Source organism: Panthera tigris, chromosome A2 (genome assembly GCF_018350195.1).
Source record: "Panthera tigris isolate Pti1 chromosome A2, P.tigris_Pti1_mat1.1, whole genome shotgun sequence".
NCBI lineage: Eukaryota > Metazoa > Chordata > Mammalia > Carnivora > Felidae > Panthera > Panthera tigris.
In genome coordinates, this window is record NC_056661.1 from 94,783,126 (window position 1) to 94,802,433 (window position 19,308).

Genomic DNA, 19,308 nt, shown 5'->3' on the forward strand with positions numbered 1-19,308 from the left:
TTTAGTCAAAAATAGGTTCAGAATCAGAATGTAACTCATAAATAAACTTCATAATGCTTTTCACTTAGGTCTGATTGTGATTTGTAAAATAAGCCCAAAGATATAATTTGATATGTAGCTGTTGTATTAGGCAATGTGGAAGACATAAAGATGGAGAAGATACATGGTCTCTGCTTGGATAAAGGCTTACAGTGTAATCACAGAGGTAAAACAAAAACATTGGATAAATTACATTATGCTGTAAAACTTAAGAAACAGCTTAGAATAACAACAAAATAAGCATTGTTTATTTCTCAAGTCAAAATGATATATAACTAACACTTTAAAAAAATGTCAGAAAAGGCAGGACTTCAGTCTAAGACTTCCTGAAATGTTTTGATAGAAGAATTAGAACTGGACTTTAAATAGGAAGGAACAGAAGAGATGCTGAAGAGAGGTAAAAATATTTTAGGTAGGGGGAAAAAGAGTAACTAAACAAAGACCCAGAGGAGTACAAAGCATGGTGGGTGTCTGGGTTGCTTAGTTGGTTAAGCACCCAGCTATTGATCTCAGCTCAGGTCTTGATCTCATGACCGTGAGTTCAAGCCCTGCAATGAGCTCTGCACTGGGTGTGAAGCCTACTTTAAAAACAAAAACAAAAACAAAAACAAAAACAAAAACAAAAGAGTACAAAGGCTTGTGTCAGACACAGTTGAGTCCACAATTTGGTCAGAGCCAAAGACTTCTATAAGGCTACAATCTGAAGCAATATTGGAAAAGTATATTCATTGTTTGTAAATAAATGGGTGGGAGGGGGAAAGGGAAAGGAAATTTGGTACATTTGAGGGAAAATTACACATCTTTAAAAGTGATTTGATTTGTCGTCCACTTTCCTTTCTTCTCCTTTCACATATCCTTCTTATACCCTAAACCTGCCACTTGTATGCTACTCTTTTTTATTCATTTCACTTTTTGCTTATGTTCTTTGCTATTCTTGAGATGTCCTTTCCCTCCTCCTCATTTTGTTTAGGTTAAATTCTGTTATTTCTCAGAAACAGTTTAAAATCTTCCCCTTCTATAATCTCACTACCTGCAGCATTTCATTTTTCATTCTTTTGTGGGACTTATTTTATGTACTTTCCCCCTTATTATTCTGGAACAATGGGTAGAAAACCTTTTTCCTTCTAAATATATTTTTTGAGTAAATACAATATAACACACAAAGAGGTAGCCTAGAAATTCCTGGAGGGTAGGTACCCTGGCTCTGCATTCTATAAACTGCCTTACGCACAAAAAATGAGTGAACTGTTCAGTAGGCATTTGAAAATGCATGCTTAGTACTCAGGAGGAAGGCAAAGACTTGGCATATCTATCTGAGAAGAGGCAAATTCATCTAACTGAAAAGAATTACCATTAAGGCTGGGAGAATGGATGAAATCATTCTGAGAGAATTTAGAGAAAAATTATCTTCGACCAATGAAATGCATCTTGAAAAACAATCTTTCAGGACAGGAAAAGACATGTCTAAGACAGCAATTCAAGAAGTAATACAAATAATTAATATAAACATACATTCTGTATGATGCTTTAAAGTTTTCAAGGTACTTTCATATATAATTACTTAATATAATCTTCAAAACAACTTATGAGGCAGGCAGAAGTATTTTTATTGCTCAGTTAAGAAAAATGAAACTTGAACCAGGTAAGTAGCTTTCTGAAGGTCCCATGGTTACTAGCCAGTGTTAGAATCCAGTTTTCTGAATCTTAGTATAGCAGTTTCCATACGATAACACACGCTTAGGTCACAGAATGGAAGCCAGTATTTCAAGAATACTAATAATGTAACAATAATAATTTGCATTTGTATTGACCTTCATTATAGCTCCATTATGCCCCTTCAACTCCAATTTGTTCTTAGAATGAAGGGGTGGTCAACAGTATTTAATGCTGGAGAGCAGGGAAAGAGATTAAAAACTCAGAAAAGTTTAAGAAGGTTCATGAAGAGTAAAAAAAGAGACAACAGTGAGTGTGACCCACTCACCTTTGAGATCTAGCTGTGAAAGGAAGGAAAGAAACGGGATAGTGGCCAGAAAAGGCAGCAGGGCCAAATTAATGTTCTTTTCAAGAGGGAGAGACCACACATGTTTGAAGGCAATAAAAAAGAAAATGCAGAAAAGGAGAGAGTGAATTTAATGGCAAACAAGGATTTTTACTTGCATACTGCATGACACAGGAGAGAGATGAGAACAAAAACTATACAGAAGGACATTTCTGATGGCTTCAATTTTCTTTGAAAATAGGGAGGTAAAACTACCTGATAAGAGGAGAGAAAGGAAGTAGTGGGAGTTTAAGTGCTTATGACTACAAAGGTTTAGAACAGCTCATAAGGGAGGACTAAATGGCTGACAGGATAAATGAGACCAAAAGGATAGACAGCTAAGCTACTGTGAAGATGGGGTAATTTGAAGGGAATAAAATACTCATAGTTCAAAAATACTCTCTAGCAATAACATGAAACCTAAAAATAGGATCAGAGAAAAAAGACATTGATTTGAGAAAGGTCATAGATTATGTGATGTCGGTGAAACATTTACTGAGTGGTTGGTAAGTTACCCATATGGGAAGAAAGGCAACTTAAACAGTTTTGGAAAATAGTACAGAATAGTTTTCAGGTAGATGGTCACCAATATGAGAATTTTAAAAGCTTGGAGTAATCTTAGGGGTGGTCCTTAAAGAGTGATCTGGGAACCCCTGAGAATCCCTGAAATCTTTTCAAGGTATCCTCTAGGTCAAACATACGTTAATAATAATACTAAAATGCTACTGATCCTTTAAACTTTCACTTTCTCTTAAGTGTACAGTGGGATTTTCAGGAAGCCATGTGACATATAATACTGCAACAAATGTAGAACAATTCTACTCTTCTCATTAATTTTTTTTTATTTTGAAAAATACAGCATATTTCATAAACATTTTTAAATGAATTAATAAATACTTAAAATATTTTTCAGGTTTAACTTCTAATATGATAAACAACACTAGATATAATTTACATAAACAAAAGCTCTTTGGGATTCTGTAACTTTTTTTTTAATAATTTTTTAAAAGTTTCTGTTTATTTATTTTGAAACAGAGACAGTGCAAGTGTGGAGGGGCAGAGAGAGGAAGAGAAAATCCTAACCAGGCTCTGCACTGCCAGCACAGAGCCCAGGTGGGGGTCCAACCCACAAACCACGAGATCATGACCTGAGCTAAAACCAATGAGCCAGCCAGGCATCCCGGGATCCTGTAACTTCTGAGAGTGAAAAGGGAGTCCTGCCACCAAAATGTTTGAGAACCATCAATCTAATAAAAACCCTCACTTTAAGATGAGAAAACAGACCAAGAGGGTAAAACATCTTGTCTAAGCTTATAAAGTTAGGCCTCAAATCCAACTCTTAATGAGATAACCTAGTATTCCCATCCTCGATCTTTATACTAATTAGGAAATAAAAGTACATTTCCAAGCTAAAGTAATTTAAGTTCTTACTAAATGGTCAAATCTACCTTCATTCAAATTCACATTAATTAAATGATTCATCTGATGAAAGTATTGCAAGGTGGCCCATACTACTCCTGATATATTAAACATGATTATTATTTCTAACTGACAGAAAATGTTATCTAAGGATAAAACTCTTTTCCTGTATACTGTATACTGTAGTAGTAAGATTTTCCAATTAAAAATACTATGGGTTAGGGGCGCCTGACTGGCTCAGTTGGTTAAGACTCTTGATTTTGGCTCAGGTCATGATCCCAGAGTCATGAGATTGAGCCCCATGTCGGGCTCCACACTGAGCATAGAGCCTGCTTGAGATTCCCTCCCTCCCTCCCTCCCTCTCTCTCTCAACCTCTGCCCCTTTCCCCAGCTGGCATGCACACACTCTCTCTCTCTCTAAAAAAAATAAATAAATAAACAAAATAAATAAACTACAGATTTATAAATTTGATTTAGAAATCAAAATCTTTAAATTTTTACAATATTTTAATAACAGCCAACATTTATTGAATACTTATTATGTGCAAGGTACCCTCAAAGCATTTATTTGCATTTTCTCCTTTAATCTTAAGAAATATATTAAGTTCATCTTGAAGATAAAGACACAGGTCCTTAGAGACATTAAGTAACTTCCCAAAGGTCATACTTTTAGGAAATAAGAATTATTACGACTAAAACCTAAGTACATTCCAAAGAACATTAAATACTATACCATACTTCTGTTTTTATGTAATAGATACTTAAAAATATTACCATTCTTTTATTAGAAAATAACCCATGCCACAAAAAAGGACAATATTAACCAAATATAAATTTGGGATTTCTCAACTAAAATTCTCTGCCTCCATCCTTCCCAATTCCATAGTGTACTTTCTTGTGATTTGAAGTATATTCTCTACCTCTTTTCGTTTAGTTCCATATAAGGCACGTGATTTCTTTTTGTACTGCTGCTGCTACCAATATTTATTAGTAATCTGAAGAAACAAACAGAAGTTCAGTTAAAAAATATTTAGGGTAGGGATGCCTGGGTGGCTCAGTCGGTTGAGCGTCTGACTTCTGACTTCTACTCAGGTTATGATCCTAGGGTATTGGGATTGAGCCCTACTTTGGGCTCTGTGCTGAGTGTGGAACCTGCTTAAGGTTTTCTGTCTCTCTCCCTTTGCCCCTCTCCCCAGCTCAAGCTCTCTAATAAAAAAATTAAAATATATACATGTGTGTGTGTGTGTATATATATATATACATATACATATATATGTATACAAATATACGTATATGTGTATATATATATATATTTAAGGTAACTCCAAATATGAATAGAAAATTCCCTGTAATGGGAAAACAATTAAGAACACACAGAATAAAGAAGCCTAGTTTTGAGGAAATAGAAAAAAAATTAAGAGCATATTTCTGGAATAAACTAGCATAGTTTTAGGGAAACAGCATATTTTTTAAGAGAGAAAAGATGTATATTAAAAGCAACTATATTTAGCTACTGGATCACAAATTTTGGAATCAGTGAAATCAAAATAAGTTTGAGCAATGATCGAATTAATGCCTTTACATATAGATAAATAAACAGACGCGGAGAGGTGAAATATCTTGTTAAATGTGGCTCAGATAAGACGTAGTGGACATTTGGGGCGCCTGGGTGGTTCAGCTGGTTAAGTGTCTGACTCCTGATTTTGGCTCAGGTCATGATCTCACAGTTCATGAGTTCCAGCTCCATGTTGGGCTCTATACCAACAGCTCGGAGCCTACTTGGGATTCTCTCTCCCTCTCTCTCTCTCTCCCTCTACCCCTCTCAAAATAAAGAAATAAACCTTCAAAAAGAAAAAGTGGACATTTAACAGGAAGTGAATAATGTAGGCACTTCTTAAACTAGCCAAGGAAGTTCACTTTCAACAGTAACTCAAAAGCAGCTTACCCATAAGAAATAATGGTAAATCACTTCATTACATCCTTTTTAGAGAATAAACTATAGCTAACACTTAAATACTGTAATGAACACAAGTTCACAGTGAGTACAAAGAGTTAATAACCCCAATCTTGTGAGTTAATTCCGCTTTAAAAAAAATAAAGAATGGAAGGCTTTGATTCTAATGAAGGCTTTTGGGAGTTTCTTGATGCCACGGTTTTCCAAAGTACTAAATGGATACTTATCTAATATGATCAACATCAAAACATAAGTAGTTACCTCATGTAAGTTTCATAGCAAGAGAAGAGTAAAACAAACATTTATCTAATACAAAACAATAGAAATTACAAGGGTGAATAAAGGACCTACTGCTATATAATGACACTTGCTAATGATTAGCTATTACACAGGATGACCTGGTAATGCATAAGAACACCAATGATACTTTTCTCATGGGGCAGACCTTGTAATTCTGAACAGTGGTATGTATATATAGTAATCAGATATCTAAATAGAAAGCTCATAAGGCAAAAGTGGTAGAGAAAAAGGAGCCGGAATGAGAATAGTCCTGAAAAGAAGCACTAATGTTTATAACTAAAGATTCATTCCTTCTAAGAAAAAAAAAAAAAAAGTAATCCATTTACCAGCATGCATAATGAATGGGCGCCCAGTGGTCACTATCTAATTGGTTGACTGAAAATCTTTCATTGAGAAGACGGTTTAGTAATTCTGAATCTCCTTCACAGGCACTTCGATGGAGAGGAAAGTCATCTACCCACTGTCGTTCCCTAATTATTAAAAACAAACAATTTTTTTTTTTATAAAGCACTTTTGAAATTCAAACTGTTTCAAAACAAACATGATATATATATGAAAGCTTTGGTCACTTAGCAGCTGCAAACTATATCATCTATGCAATGATTACATTGCATACTAATTGCATATATCATTTTAAACAATATTTTAACATTAGAATATAAGTTTTAAAAAAGCAATGTGGAGTAAAACCAAAACAGTACTTGTCTTCTGTGACACTGCTCATGCTTCTCTGCCATTTTTCTTGTTTGGGAATTTGGATTTTTGAGTAGTCTGGAGCTCCTAGACCAAAGTATGGATTTATTACCACTTTATCTACCTAAAATGGGAAAATAGAAAAAACAAAAACCCCTTAAGAGCTTCAGATACTTGGCTTTAATAGACATAAATACAACTAACTGTATATGTCATCTAACAGGTATATTTACCTTAGGAAAAAATTACATTTGACATAAAATGTCTTTTGAAATCAGAGCCAAAATTCATTCAACTCTTACCCGGTTCGTATATTGAAGATCTGATCCAAACAAAGGGTTGTAAATACAGGTATCTGCTTTCTCTAGGGCTAACATTTTACTCTTTATTTCTAGTGCACTGTAGCCCATATGTAATGAGTTTTCCATTTGACCTGATTCAGTAGCATATGCAGGGTTTATGACATTAGTTTTTATCCGCTCAAGAGGAGAAGGCCGGAATAAAGCTGGAATAAAGTGAGATTGTGCATGGCGTTCATCTAACCACCTGGCAAAATAAAAAAGAAGAGGTAGTAGAAGTATTTGTTCAAAAGTGAAGATGAAGAAAGTAGACCATCCAACTCTGATGTGTGATACATTCTTTTTTTTTTTTTAATTTATTTATTTTTGAGAGATAAAAACAGAGCATGAGCAGGGGAGGGACAGAGAGAAAGAGACACAGCATATGAAACAGGCTCCAGGCTCTGAACTGTCAGCACAGAGCCCAACGTGGGGCTTGAACCCACGAACCGTGAGATCATGACCTGAGCCAAAGTTCAGTAACTGACTGAACCACCCAGGTGCCCCTTTAAAAAAAATTTTTTTTGTATTTATTTTTGAGACAGAGAGAAAGCACAAGTTAGGGAGGGGCAGAGTGAGGAGACAGTATCTGAAACGGGCTCCACACTGACAGCAGAGAGCCCAATGTGGGGCTTGAAATCACAAACTGTGAGATCGTGGCCTGAGTCGAACTCAGATGCTTAGCTGAGCCACCCAGGTGCCCCCTATTGTGTGATACATTCTAATATCACATTCAGATTTTTATAATTTTTAACTAGTGTTAAGTACTTCATTTAGTATTAATAAAAGTTTTTGTTAATAGACACAGCAAACTATTTTTAAAGATGTTTATACCAGGGTACCTGGGTGATTCAGTTGGCTGAGCATCTGACTCTTGATTTCAGTTCAGGTCATGATCTCACAGTTCGTAGGTTCAGTCCCCACATGGGGCTCTGCACTGATAGCATGGAGCCTACTTGGGATTCTCCCTCTCTCTCTGCCCTTCCCCCACTCGTGCTCTGTCTCTCTCTCAAAATAATTAAATTTTAAAAAATGCATATACCATTATAATAAAACGCCTTTCAAAAAACATGAAGTACTTTTAAGATCTGAACCATTGAGATGTAGGTGACATTTGCTCTGTTGTTACAGAAAGACAAAGGCATGATAGGTTTAAACAACTTGTCTAACTTACTCTTGTCTACTCTCACTCAGAGTAACTCAATACTAAATCTGTCAGAACAACTCGAGGAGCCATTTGGCCCAGCATTAGGGAAAACAGAAAGAGAACTTCAGTCAATTGCGTATTTAACTGTTTAAAAAAACAACTTTTTTTTAATGTTTATTTTTGAGAGAGACACAGAACACGAGCAAGGGAGAGACAGAGAGAGGGAGACACGGAATCCAAAGCAGGCTCCAGGTTCCCAGCTGTCAGCACAGAGCCTGACACGGGGCTCGAACCCATGAACTGTGAAATTATGATTTGAGCTGAAGTCAGATACTTAACCAACTGAGCCACCCAGGCACTCCTAATTATTTTTAAAGACATAATTAGTTCTATTGAACTACTGCAGTGGAGGAAAGATGGAAATAAGAGATCTCGTATAAAAGTAGGAGGGAAAACAAAGGCAGTGGTTAACTCAACTTGAAAATTAAAACAAAAAAACAAACAAAAAAAACCCCAAATCTAGTTTTAAATCAAGGAATCTTAATCCTTCATCCAGGCAGTCTTTGTCATTTTTGGAAAAAAATTAGCCCATTGTAAGCAAACCAGGAAAATCCTGTCTTTGGAGCTTTTCATTTTTATATTTTACTTCAAAAACTTAACATTGTGTTACATACATATTATTTGCTTCTGTTCTAACAGAGCTAATTTCTACTATGAAGCTGTATTTGGCTTATTAAAAAATATTTTTAGTGGTATTTCTTACTTATCCAAGGCTATTAACATCCTTGCTGTAAGTGTAGCAAAGTGACTGCTGGATTCACTACAGACTCGCATAATATCTTGTAAGCAGTAAAAAATTGGGCATCCTGGAGTATATGTATATTTAGTATTATCTGAAAAAGAAAAATGAATAATGTCATCACATATAAGGTTTACAATAACATATTTTTCATTAAAAAAATAGTTAAGTGTAACATGAATTGTTTTAGATTTGGATTTAGAAGACCTTGATTAAACTGATGACCAGTTCTGTGACCTTATCCACTTGGAATTAGAAGACCTATATTCTTAGAGGATTGCAGAAATTGTTTCCTTGTTTTCTTCCTTAACAATGTAGCAAAACTCTGATTAATAACATTTCCAACACCATTTAAAATACTGTACTTCTTAGTCTAAGTATGACTGGGAAAAAATATATATAATTGGAATGCCAGAGCTGGCTAATAAAATATGTGTAAGTACTATGTTAGCAGCAGGCTGATGGCATATCCCCACTGGGTCATTAATTTATCATCAGTATTATTACTGCCTTATAGGAGAGTAGTACTCTAAAGTTTCCAAAGTGATCTTCACACCTAATACCTTAATTAATTCTTCCAGCACAATGAACTTGGGTAGGAGCAGATACCCATCTTACAAACAGAGCTGAGGCTTAAAGAGGTGATTTGCCCAAGAGCACAAAATTAGTAGGCTACATGTTCTGCATTGAAATTTAGTAATTTTTCAATTATTCCAGGATGTCAAGGGCTCAAATTTTTACATTTGATCTAAAGTCTTTAAATAATACCGATACTGTTTGTTGGACAGAATATTTTAGAACTGTTATTAACACCTTCTTATGCCAGATAGGTCCTGATGATAGTCTGTTAATTTTCCAAAATAATGAAATATCTATTTCTAGTCATATCCTTTGAAAAATCCCTTATAACCTGAAAACTTTTTATTTCAATTATGGCTTCCTTCCTCACTTCTGTATTCTATTTTTAAAACTAGAAACAAAAACATTACTGTTTAGTCCAGAAGGCTGAATATTACTTTGAAATCAAAACATCTTTTTTTAAGTTCTACTAATTTAAAAATACGTATTTTACAACAATATTAGAATAGTAACTATGAATATAAATTCCTAAAGTCCTCAGGAGATTTTAACTTAGTGTCTAAAATATATAAAGATCCATAAGGTAAATCTTAGACTTTACCTTTGACAACTGATGGAACAATAAATAATGCTGCTTCTCTGCCAACTTTCTCTCCATCCAGAGGAAATTTCTTCATTAGGACCACTCGTTTTCCTAACCATTTGATTAAAAAAAAAAAAAAAAAAAAAAAAAGGTCTTTTAAATTTTATAAATTACCTTGAGAATTAGAAAAAAATACTTTAATTCCAATGTAGTTAACATCTAGTGTTGTAGTAGTTTCAGGTATATAATATAGGAATTCAACAATATCATATATTACTTAATGCTCATCAGGATAAGTGCTCTTAATCCCCTTCGCCTATTTCACCCATACCCCCTAGCTACCTCCCCTCTGGTAACAACTAATTTGTTCTCTATATGTTAAGATTTTGTTTTTTTAGTTTATCCCATTTTTTATTTTTTGAGAACTAGAAAATTTTTTAAAAGGCAGCATTAAAAGAAGTTAAAATATAAAAACAGCCAATTTTATTATATGCCCTAATGAAAAATCTTAATCCTGATAATAATGCAAATTATTCTGTGCACAATCAACCAGTAGATTCATGGTCCTGGTCTTGACTAAAAGAGAAGCTTCCTATGTATAGCAAAGAAAACTGTCCTGCTAAAGACTGACAGAGCAGCTGAATAGCAAGGCACCCTCCAGTCAAGAGCCATATACAGTACTTCCTCATTCAGCTGAGATACAGATGGGAAGAATTTTACTATGATCTCAGGTGGATAAGGAGGGTGGTATATGTAAGTTGCAAAGTCTTAAAGCTAACACTCAACCTCCACCCTCAATGTCAGTGTTTATTAAAATCTGATTGGGCTACAAACTACTACTGTATTCTGAATTGTAACCTCCATTCTTAGTGTTTTTCCAGATTTGGCCACAAGGGGGCTATAAATAATAACCTACAAATCGTGCCCTCTAAAACCTCTCATCTGGACACCTTTGCCACGATTTTTGTCAACTCTTCCAATTTACCCACTCCAAGATACAGAAACTTGTTCCTGACCCAAGTAGGAAGACTGACTGGATACCTTCTATGGACAGGTAGATAATCTAAGAGTTCAAGCAGCTTCATTTATTCACAAAATACTGGAGTCAATATATGTGATTATTATAGCCCCCAATTATTTTACAAATTGGACATGTGTACAAAATATAAGTGTTACATAGAGGATAACATCTAATAAATTTCAGAGGCAATTTCTTTTGTCTAGCTTGAGGTCCTGTCCCACTTTATCTTTCCTATTTTGCTGCATCCCTAAACCCAGTTCTGATCCATTGTTTAATTGCGTACTTTGCAAATGATAGATGTAATGAGATCTGTTGTGGGGAAAAAATAAAAGCACTGACTACAAGTTGGGAAATGAAGGTTCTAGTCCTAACTCCTCCACTAATGGGAGTATGACCTTAACGAGTACTATCCTATGTCTGCATTTCCATTTTACAGATGTGAAGATGACCATATACCAATTCACAGGACCAATTTAAGAATTTCATTAAAGGCCACCTGGGTGGCCCAGTCAGTTAGGCATCCAGCTTCAGCTCAGGTCATGATCTCTCCATTCCCGAATTTGAGCCCTGCATTGGGCTCTGTGCTGATAGCTCAGAGCCTGGAGCCTGTTTCAGATTCTGTGTTTCCCTCTCTGTCTCTGCCCTGACCTTGCTCATGCTCTGTCTCTTTCTCTCTCAAAAATAAATAAACATTAAAAAAAAATTTTTTTAAGAATTTCATTAATAAGTAGGTGTGAAAGTGCTTTTATAAACGATATATAGCACTGCACAAAAAATTAAGGTATAACCACTGCTATTATAAAGTCTTTGTGATTTACATGTGATGCTTGTATAAGGAATCCTCTTACTCTACAAAAATATTTCATATATTTAGAAAACTCAATACAAAAAGTATAGTCAGGATGTGGTATGGCTTATTATAACTAATATAACTAGTTAGGTTAAAGTTCGCCATTTTAATTTCTCTTATTAAAAGCTCCTAGAGGCGCCTGGGTGGTTCAGTTGGTTAAGCATCCAACTTCAGCTCAGGTCATGATTTCACAGCTTGTGGGTTCAAACCTGCATCGGGCTCTGTGCTGACAGCTCAGAGCCTGGAATCTGCTTTGAATTCTGTCTCCCTCTCTCTCTGCCCCTCCCCTGCTCATGCTCTGTTTCTCTCTCTCCATTTCTCTCTCTCTCAAAAAATAAACATTAAAAAAATTTTTTACATCTCCTGGAAAATCTTCTAAAAGCACTACCCATTTCTCTGGGCCAGAGGACATCTTTGTTAACAATGACACCACTCCATCCCCCTTATGGGTGAATGGACTGAGTGGCAGAGTATGGCTAATTCACATAACAAATTATGACTCCTCTGGCTTAGCTCAAATATGTGATCTGGATATATGTCTCAGGAATTTGATCTCAGGATCAATCCTGATAATTACAACAATTTGGCAACAGTAGAACAAGTCTAGATGAAAATTTATAAGAGAAGTTCAAGACTAAGGTAGAAAAGACTGACAAATTTGTGGCGTCCAAAAAGAGCCTTTTATGTGCCTTCATCACCAACAAGGATAGTCCCCTTTTTAGCTAAGATCAATTTCTAGATCATTTTATTAAAAAATCAATCTGATGATTAGGGAAAGGAGATCTCTTTAAGGGACTTAGAATACGTATCAGAGATCAATAAATTTATGCAGTAACTTATTATAACTGAGTTGTAAGGCCTTAGAGCCTCTACCCTTCAGGCCCTCTTAGGGAGATTACCTATTAGAAAGGTAAAATATGGGAGCACCTGGGTGGCTCAGTTGGTTGAGCGTCTAACTTTGGCTCAGGTCACAATCTCATGGTTCACAAGTTCAAGCCCTCCGTCAGGCTCTGTGGAGACAGCTCAAAGCCTGGAGCTTGCTTCAAATTCTGTGTCTCCCTCTCTGCACCTCTCCCACTCATGCTCTGTCTCTGTCTCTCTCTCAAAAATAAACATTAAAAAAAAGGTAAAATATGGTGAATAATACTCTAAAAATTATGAATCAGAGGCTTACAGTTCAACTGTCTCTAGACAACAAATACCCAAAATAACTAATAACTGAAACCACAGGATTCAACCCTATCTCTGCAACATAAATAGTCTCTTTACTGAAAACAGATGAATTAGACAATTTCTAGACAGAGTAACAGAAAAAAAAAAAAACACGGCATAAGCTTTAAAAAAAAAAAGGCACAGAGAGGTATGCCTTACCTCATCAACAACTGTTTTCAACAGCTGTTTGACTGAAATTGGCTTTAGCTTCTTAATAATAATGCCTGAATCTTGGACATAGTTTATAATTTTTGTAACTTTTTTTTTAAACATTTATTCATTTTTGAGAGACAGACAGAAACAGAGCATGAGTGAAGAAGAGGCAGAGAGAGACACACACAGAATCTGAAGCAGGCTCCAGGTTCTAACCTGTCAGCACAGAGCCCAACATGGGGTTCCAATTCACTAACCACGAGATCATGACCTGTGCTGAAGTTGGACACTTAACCGAATGAGCCACCCAGATACCCCAATTGGTTAATTTTTAAACAGCTTCCTTATAAATAAAAATTGTAGTTCAAAGACACTTAAATTGAGAACTATATTTCTCGTAAAAGTGATTTGAATTTTCTCTTAGTTTTCAAGACACCCCTTGGTTTCCTATCTCTACTGAACAAATCATTAACACTGCAACTTATTTAAATATTTTTCAACTTAAAAGAACATTACAGTCAAGTTATTTCTTGAAGGGCTTTGCTACACCTTAAAAAAAGTTATCTGAGTCTTTTTCAAGCTTTTTTCTTTTTTTTTAATGGAAAGGAACATAAAAAGAAATTGATTTTTTTTTTTTTTTTTAAAGATTTTATTTTTGGGCGCTTGGGTAGCTCAGTCAGTTAAGTGTCCAACTTCAGCTCAGGTCATGATCTCACAGTTCATGGGTTCAAGCCCCACATCAGGCTCTGTGCTGACAGCTCATAGCCTGGAGCCTGCTTCAAATTCAGTTGTCTACCTCTCTCTCTGCCCTTCCCCCGCTCCTACCCTGTCTCTCTGTCTCTCAAAAATAATAAACATTTTTTTAAAAAATAAAAAATTTATTTTTAAGTAATCTTTAAACCCAATGTGGGACTCGAACTTACAACCCTGAGATTAAGAGTCACACACTCTAAAACTGAGCTATCCAGGCTACCCAAAGAAATTGATCTTAATATATTTTTAAAAATATCTTTCTCCACAACCAGTTGAAGGAAACTGTATTAAAAAAAAAAAAAACAAAGAAAGAAAAGGAAAAGAAAAAGTTTCCTACCTCTGATACCCTGGTTTGCAGGAGAAATTGGTTTGGTAGTTTCTACTACATAATCCAATATGCCTTGTGTTACTTCACTGTTGCCTTGAAGTTTAGTTTCCAATAAAACTTTCTTTCTCTTTTTTTTCTGTCCTTCAATGGGAACTTCATGCAACAAAATCTTAGATGAGAAAAATATTAAAATTTAAAATAAAATTTACTTGCCCTAGATTATAATAAGCCAACAGTCTTTCTTAACCCTAGCTTCATATTAGAATATCCCGGGAAGCTTTTAAAACAATAGCAATTCCTAGCTTCATCCCAGACCTATTAAGTCAGCATGTGTGGGGAGTGGGGCCCTGGTAGTGAAAGTTTTAAAGTTCCCCAGGTGATTCAACAGTACATTCAGGATTGAGAACTGGTAAGCCAGAGCATTACTGAAGCAGCAACCTCCTGAGAACCTCTGCAATATCCTTTAATAGGTTTCAGATAACTAACCTTAAGAAAGCAATTTAAGCTAGAGAAATTAGCTGGAGTTAGAAGTATTTTATGATGCCTAGAATCTGTCACATAGAAGAGATAATTCTGTTTTAGGTTTTGTTGTTGTTGGGTTTTTTTTGGCCTCAATCACGTTTATTAGTATATGTAATACAATTCCGGACTACAGAGAAGTAACTTAATTGCCTAAAACTTTAACTAAAGTTAAAAAGATATTTTAAAATGAACTGTTAAAAAAGAGTTCTTTGGGGAAATAACCAAGAACAATATTTACATTGGAACTTGGAATAAGCTGACTTTTGCAATGTTTTTCTTAATTTTTTAGAGTCATTTCATAAATTGTACTTTTTAAAAATTAAATCTATACATTATAAAGAAAACACAAATGACTGCCTTTAATATCTAATAATTTACACCTATCAATTAAAAAATGGTCACAAGGCATGCAACAGATAAGCAGACGGTGAGGAGCAGAGATTTTAGAAGCATCAGTTCTACTTTTCCAAGATCTAGGTTGTCAACCAAAATTCACAGGATATGAGGAGACTATATATGTAAATGAAAATAACCAAAAATGACATTCAATGGTAGCAAATCAAATGTTAGTAAATTGTTCTCACTTCATAGGACTTAGCTCTGTATTCCCGAGAATTGAGACTGGCAGTATTCTTTGGACGAATAACAGCAACATATGCATCTTCTATGTTTTCTGGATTTCCCATTGCTTTATAAAACAAACAAACAGAAATCCTCTGAAATACTAAAAAACACATAATCAACATAATCAGTTTGAAAAACAATTTCAAAAATAACGTGTTTATTTTTCTATCTTAGAATATATATACTACCTAAAAGGCAAACCAGAGATGATGATCTTACCACTGAACTATTCAAAATCTTAGCTTATAATTTTAAGATTTTCTCATGTTCCTTTTTTCCTTTTCTGTGAAAAAATTTAATGGAGATATTAATTTTGTATGTCTAAACTGTGTAAGAATCTGCCTTTTGGACCTAAAAAAAAAAAAAAAAAAAGATTATAAAATGTCTTATAAATACTAAGCAAATAATGACCTGAGATAATAATTCAGAATTCTACACACTTATTTTCTATAAATTACACCAGTAAATGTCATATTGTTAAAAGCTTGGAAGCTGGAAATAGGCAGCTGCCATTGACATTCTCTCCAAAATCTTTAGAAAGAACTTCGATATTTGACATTTGGATTAGCTAAAATATACCTTACAAATTTTCTTTGGAGATGCCTATTGCAGAATCAAAAACACTTGGTCAGTTGATAAAATCTTTCTGATGATGATTTAAGAATCTTTTCCACTTCCATTATCAATTCCCTAGATAACTCCAACTTTTTCTTCCAAATATGTATTTTACACATGCACATGCACACGCTTGTGTGCACACACACACCTTTTCCCCAGACTAATTTAAGTATCCACTGGTGAATTTCCAAAAAGTATTTGAATTTCAAGCACTTTCTTGGTTGTTTAAAAAAAAAAAAAAAGACACTGTGTTGTGAATACATTGTATAACATATGTAGCATAATTACACAAACCTTTTTTTCTGTTAAGCACCTAAAAGAGAAATCAAGTAATCCTTAATCTTCTAGACACAATATAAAATAATCAATTCCTGTGCTGATAAACTTCCATTAAAAAAATGGGGAGGGGTACACCTGGGTGGCTCAGTCGGTTAAGCATCTGACTTTGGCTCAGGTCATGATCTCACAGTTCGTTGGTTCAAGCCCCACGTTGGGCTCTATGCTGACAACTCAGAGCCTGAAGCCTGTTTCGGATTCTGTGTCTCCCTCTCTCTCTGACCCTCCCTCATGCGTACTCTATGTCTCTTTCTCTCTCTCTCTCCCTCAAAAATAAATAAACATTTTTAAAAATCTAGGAAAATGCTTTATTAATACTCATAATTTCTCTGGAATATATAGTACTACACAGTCCACTCACCTTTTAAAACATAAACAAATGTGATGTAATAGAAAAAAGGCACAACCATGAGGGTTACGGTATTTTGTTTTTATATCATTTAATGTTAACATATCCTCCAAAGATTCTAAAAATTGATTTTCAAGAAATATTCATACTTGAATATTTTAAATACACACATTTTCAGTGACATGAAAAAAGAAAACAAAGGCTTAATTAAGTTAGGAAAAGAACAAAAGTTGTTAACATATCAAGGCAAAACTGCTAAGGCAGAAACACATGCAGAGGGACTGGAAAAGAATAACTTGAGCTAAAAAATAATAGAGAAAGGTATAACTACAGTTAGTAATATGTTTAGACTGAGTTTTAGATAAAAGTTCAAGTGACTAAGTACAGGAAATAGGTGACATTTTGTTATGGCTCGTTCTATTCTGAAAAATGCTTAGGTATAACTGATAATGTTCCAAGCGATAAGGTCTTACAAATATATAGAAGTGGTTCTCAACTAAGGGTGGTACCCTACCTGGGATCATTTGAAAGCATGTAGGGGCATTTCTGGTTTTCACTTTGGAAAAGGGGAGGTGTACAAATGCCATTTAGTCCCCATGGGCAGGCTTGTTACATTTCTTTGCTATTCCAGAAAGTTCTGTTTAACAAAACATCAAAAATACTTTTTTTTCCCCCAAAGGAATGATTTTCTTTTAGGTTTATTTATGGGAGAGTGAGACGGGGGGGGGGGGGGGGGGAGACAGAGGTTTATTTATGAGAGAGAGAGAGAGAGAGAGAGAGAGAGAGAGAACAAGCTGGAGAGGGGCAGAGAGAGAAAGGGGACAGAGGATCCAAAGCACAAAGCCTGCTTGGGATTCTGTCTCTCCCTGTCTCTGCCCCTCCCCGACTCTCTCTCTCAAAATAAATAAACTTAAAAAAAAAACATTTGCTATATTGAGTACAGATGAACAAACTAGAGCCTTTTACGCCGGAGAAGAAGAGAAGATTCAGCATGTGAATATGGGTATTGCAAATTTAGTAAGCAGAAGTCAAAGTTGACAAGATGACTTACCAGTTTACAAAGTACACGCTAGTAGAAATTACCAACAGTGGAAACAAAAGCAAAAATGAACTGCTGGGACCTCATCAACATAAAAAGCTTCTGCAGAGTGAAGGAAACAATCAGCAAAACTAAAAGGCAACCGACAGAACAGAAGATATTTGCAAATGACATATCAGATAAAGGGTTGGTATCCAAAATCTATAAAGAACTTACCAAACTCAACACCCAAAAAACAAATAATCCAGTGAAGAAATGGGCAAAAGACATGAACTTTTCCAAAGAAGACATCCAGATGGCCAAATGACACATGAAAAAATGCTCAACATCACTCATCATCAGGGAAATACAAATCAAAACCACAACGAGATACCACCTGACACCTGTCAGAATGGCTAACATTAACAACTCAGGCTAACAACAGATGTTGGTGAGGATGCGGAAAAAGAGGATCTCTTTTGCATTGCTGGTAAGAATGCAAACTGGTGCAGCCACTCTGGAAAACAGTATAGAGGTTCCTCAAAAAATTAAAAATAGAACTACCCTACAAACCAGCAACAGTACTACTAGGTATTTATCCAAGGGATACAGGTATGCTGTTTCAAAGGGGCACATGCACCCCAATGTTTATAGCAACACTATCAACAACAGCCAAAGTATGGAAAGAGCCCAAATGTCCATCAATGGATGAATGGATAAAAAAGATGTGGTATATAGATACAATGGGGTATTACTCAGTAATCAAAAAGAATGAAATCTTGCCATCTGCAACTATGTGGATGGAACTGGAGGGTATTATGCTAAGTGAAATTAGTCAGAGAAAGACAAAAATCATATGACTTCACTCATATGCGAACTTTAAGAGACAAAACAGATGAACATAAGGGAAGGGAAGCAAAAATAATATAAAAACAGGGAGGGAGACAAAACATAAGAGACTTCAAAATATGAACAAACAGAGGGTTACTGGAGGAGTTATGGGAGGGGGGGGATGGGCTAAATGCGTAAGGGGCATTAAGGAATCTACTCCTGAAATCATTGTTGCACTATATGCTAACTAACTTGGATGTAAATTTAAAAAGAAAATTAAATTAAAAGAAGTAATAAAACATTTCACTTATAAAAAAAAGGAAATTACCAGCAGTGATCAGAAAGTATATCTTCATAAGTAAAAACCAAAAATTGGGATGTCACGTTATGTCTCTGTAAAATGTTCCTGAGACAGAAAATGATCCCCTTTCTTCATCCTTAAACAATGTTTCTCAATCTTTTGTTTAACTCCCGTCAACTTGAAATAACCAAACCAAGCCAAACCCACAAAATGTTTCTATTCACATAGTTGAAAATCACTGAGAAAGCATATTTTTTATCCCCACCAGTCAAAGTGATTTTATCAAGTTGTCCTTAGGTTTTGTTGCTTTCATTTTCTCAATATAACGCTTAATATGTTTTTAAAATAATGTGAATAACACTTACAATGCTTACTATGTACTAGACATTATGTTAAATGCTTTACATACATTAATTCATTGTTCCCCCCTAAACCTGATGAAATAGGTATTATTACTGTTATCCCCATGTTACAGGAAAAAAGCTGAGGTAGAGTAGCTAAGT

General features: G+C 35.1%; 1 protein-coding gene across 4 annotated transcripts in view; it reads right to left on the reverse strand.

The window, feature by feature from the left end:
- The window catches only part of KRIT1 (KRIT1 ankyrin repeat containing), a 41,000-nt gene that overhangs the window by 20,136 nt on the left and 1,556 nt on the right, over positions 1-19,308 (reverse strand). For 3 of the 4 annotated variants that reach the window (XM_007076717.3, XM_007076716.3, XM_007076715.3), the window contains exons 2-8: positions 15,313-15,416; positions 14,216-14,375; positions 9,908-10,000; positions 8,692-8,821; positions 6,746-6,989; positions 6,452-6,567; positions 6,077-6,220 (exon numbers count right to left, since the gene is read on the reverse strand). In XM_007076717.3, the coding sequence (XP_007076779.1) occupies positions 6,077-6,220; positions 6,452-6,567; positions 6,746-6,989; positions 8,692-8,821; positions 9,908-10,000; positions 14,216-14,375; positions 15,313-15,414 (989 nt within the window). In that variant the 5' untranslated portion in view covers positions 15,415-15,416. Of the gene's footprint in view, positions 1-6,076; positions 6,221-6,451; positions 6,568-6,745; positions 6,990-8,691; positions 8,822-9,907; positions 10,001-14,215; positions 14,376-15,312; positions 15,417-15,571; positions 15,642-19,308 lie in introns of those variants that run through there. The other variant, XM_015535112.2, reaches the window with a different exon arrangement.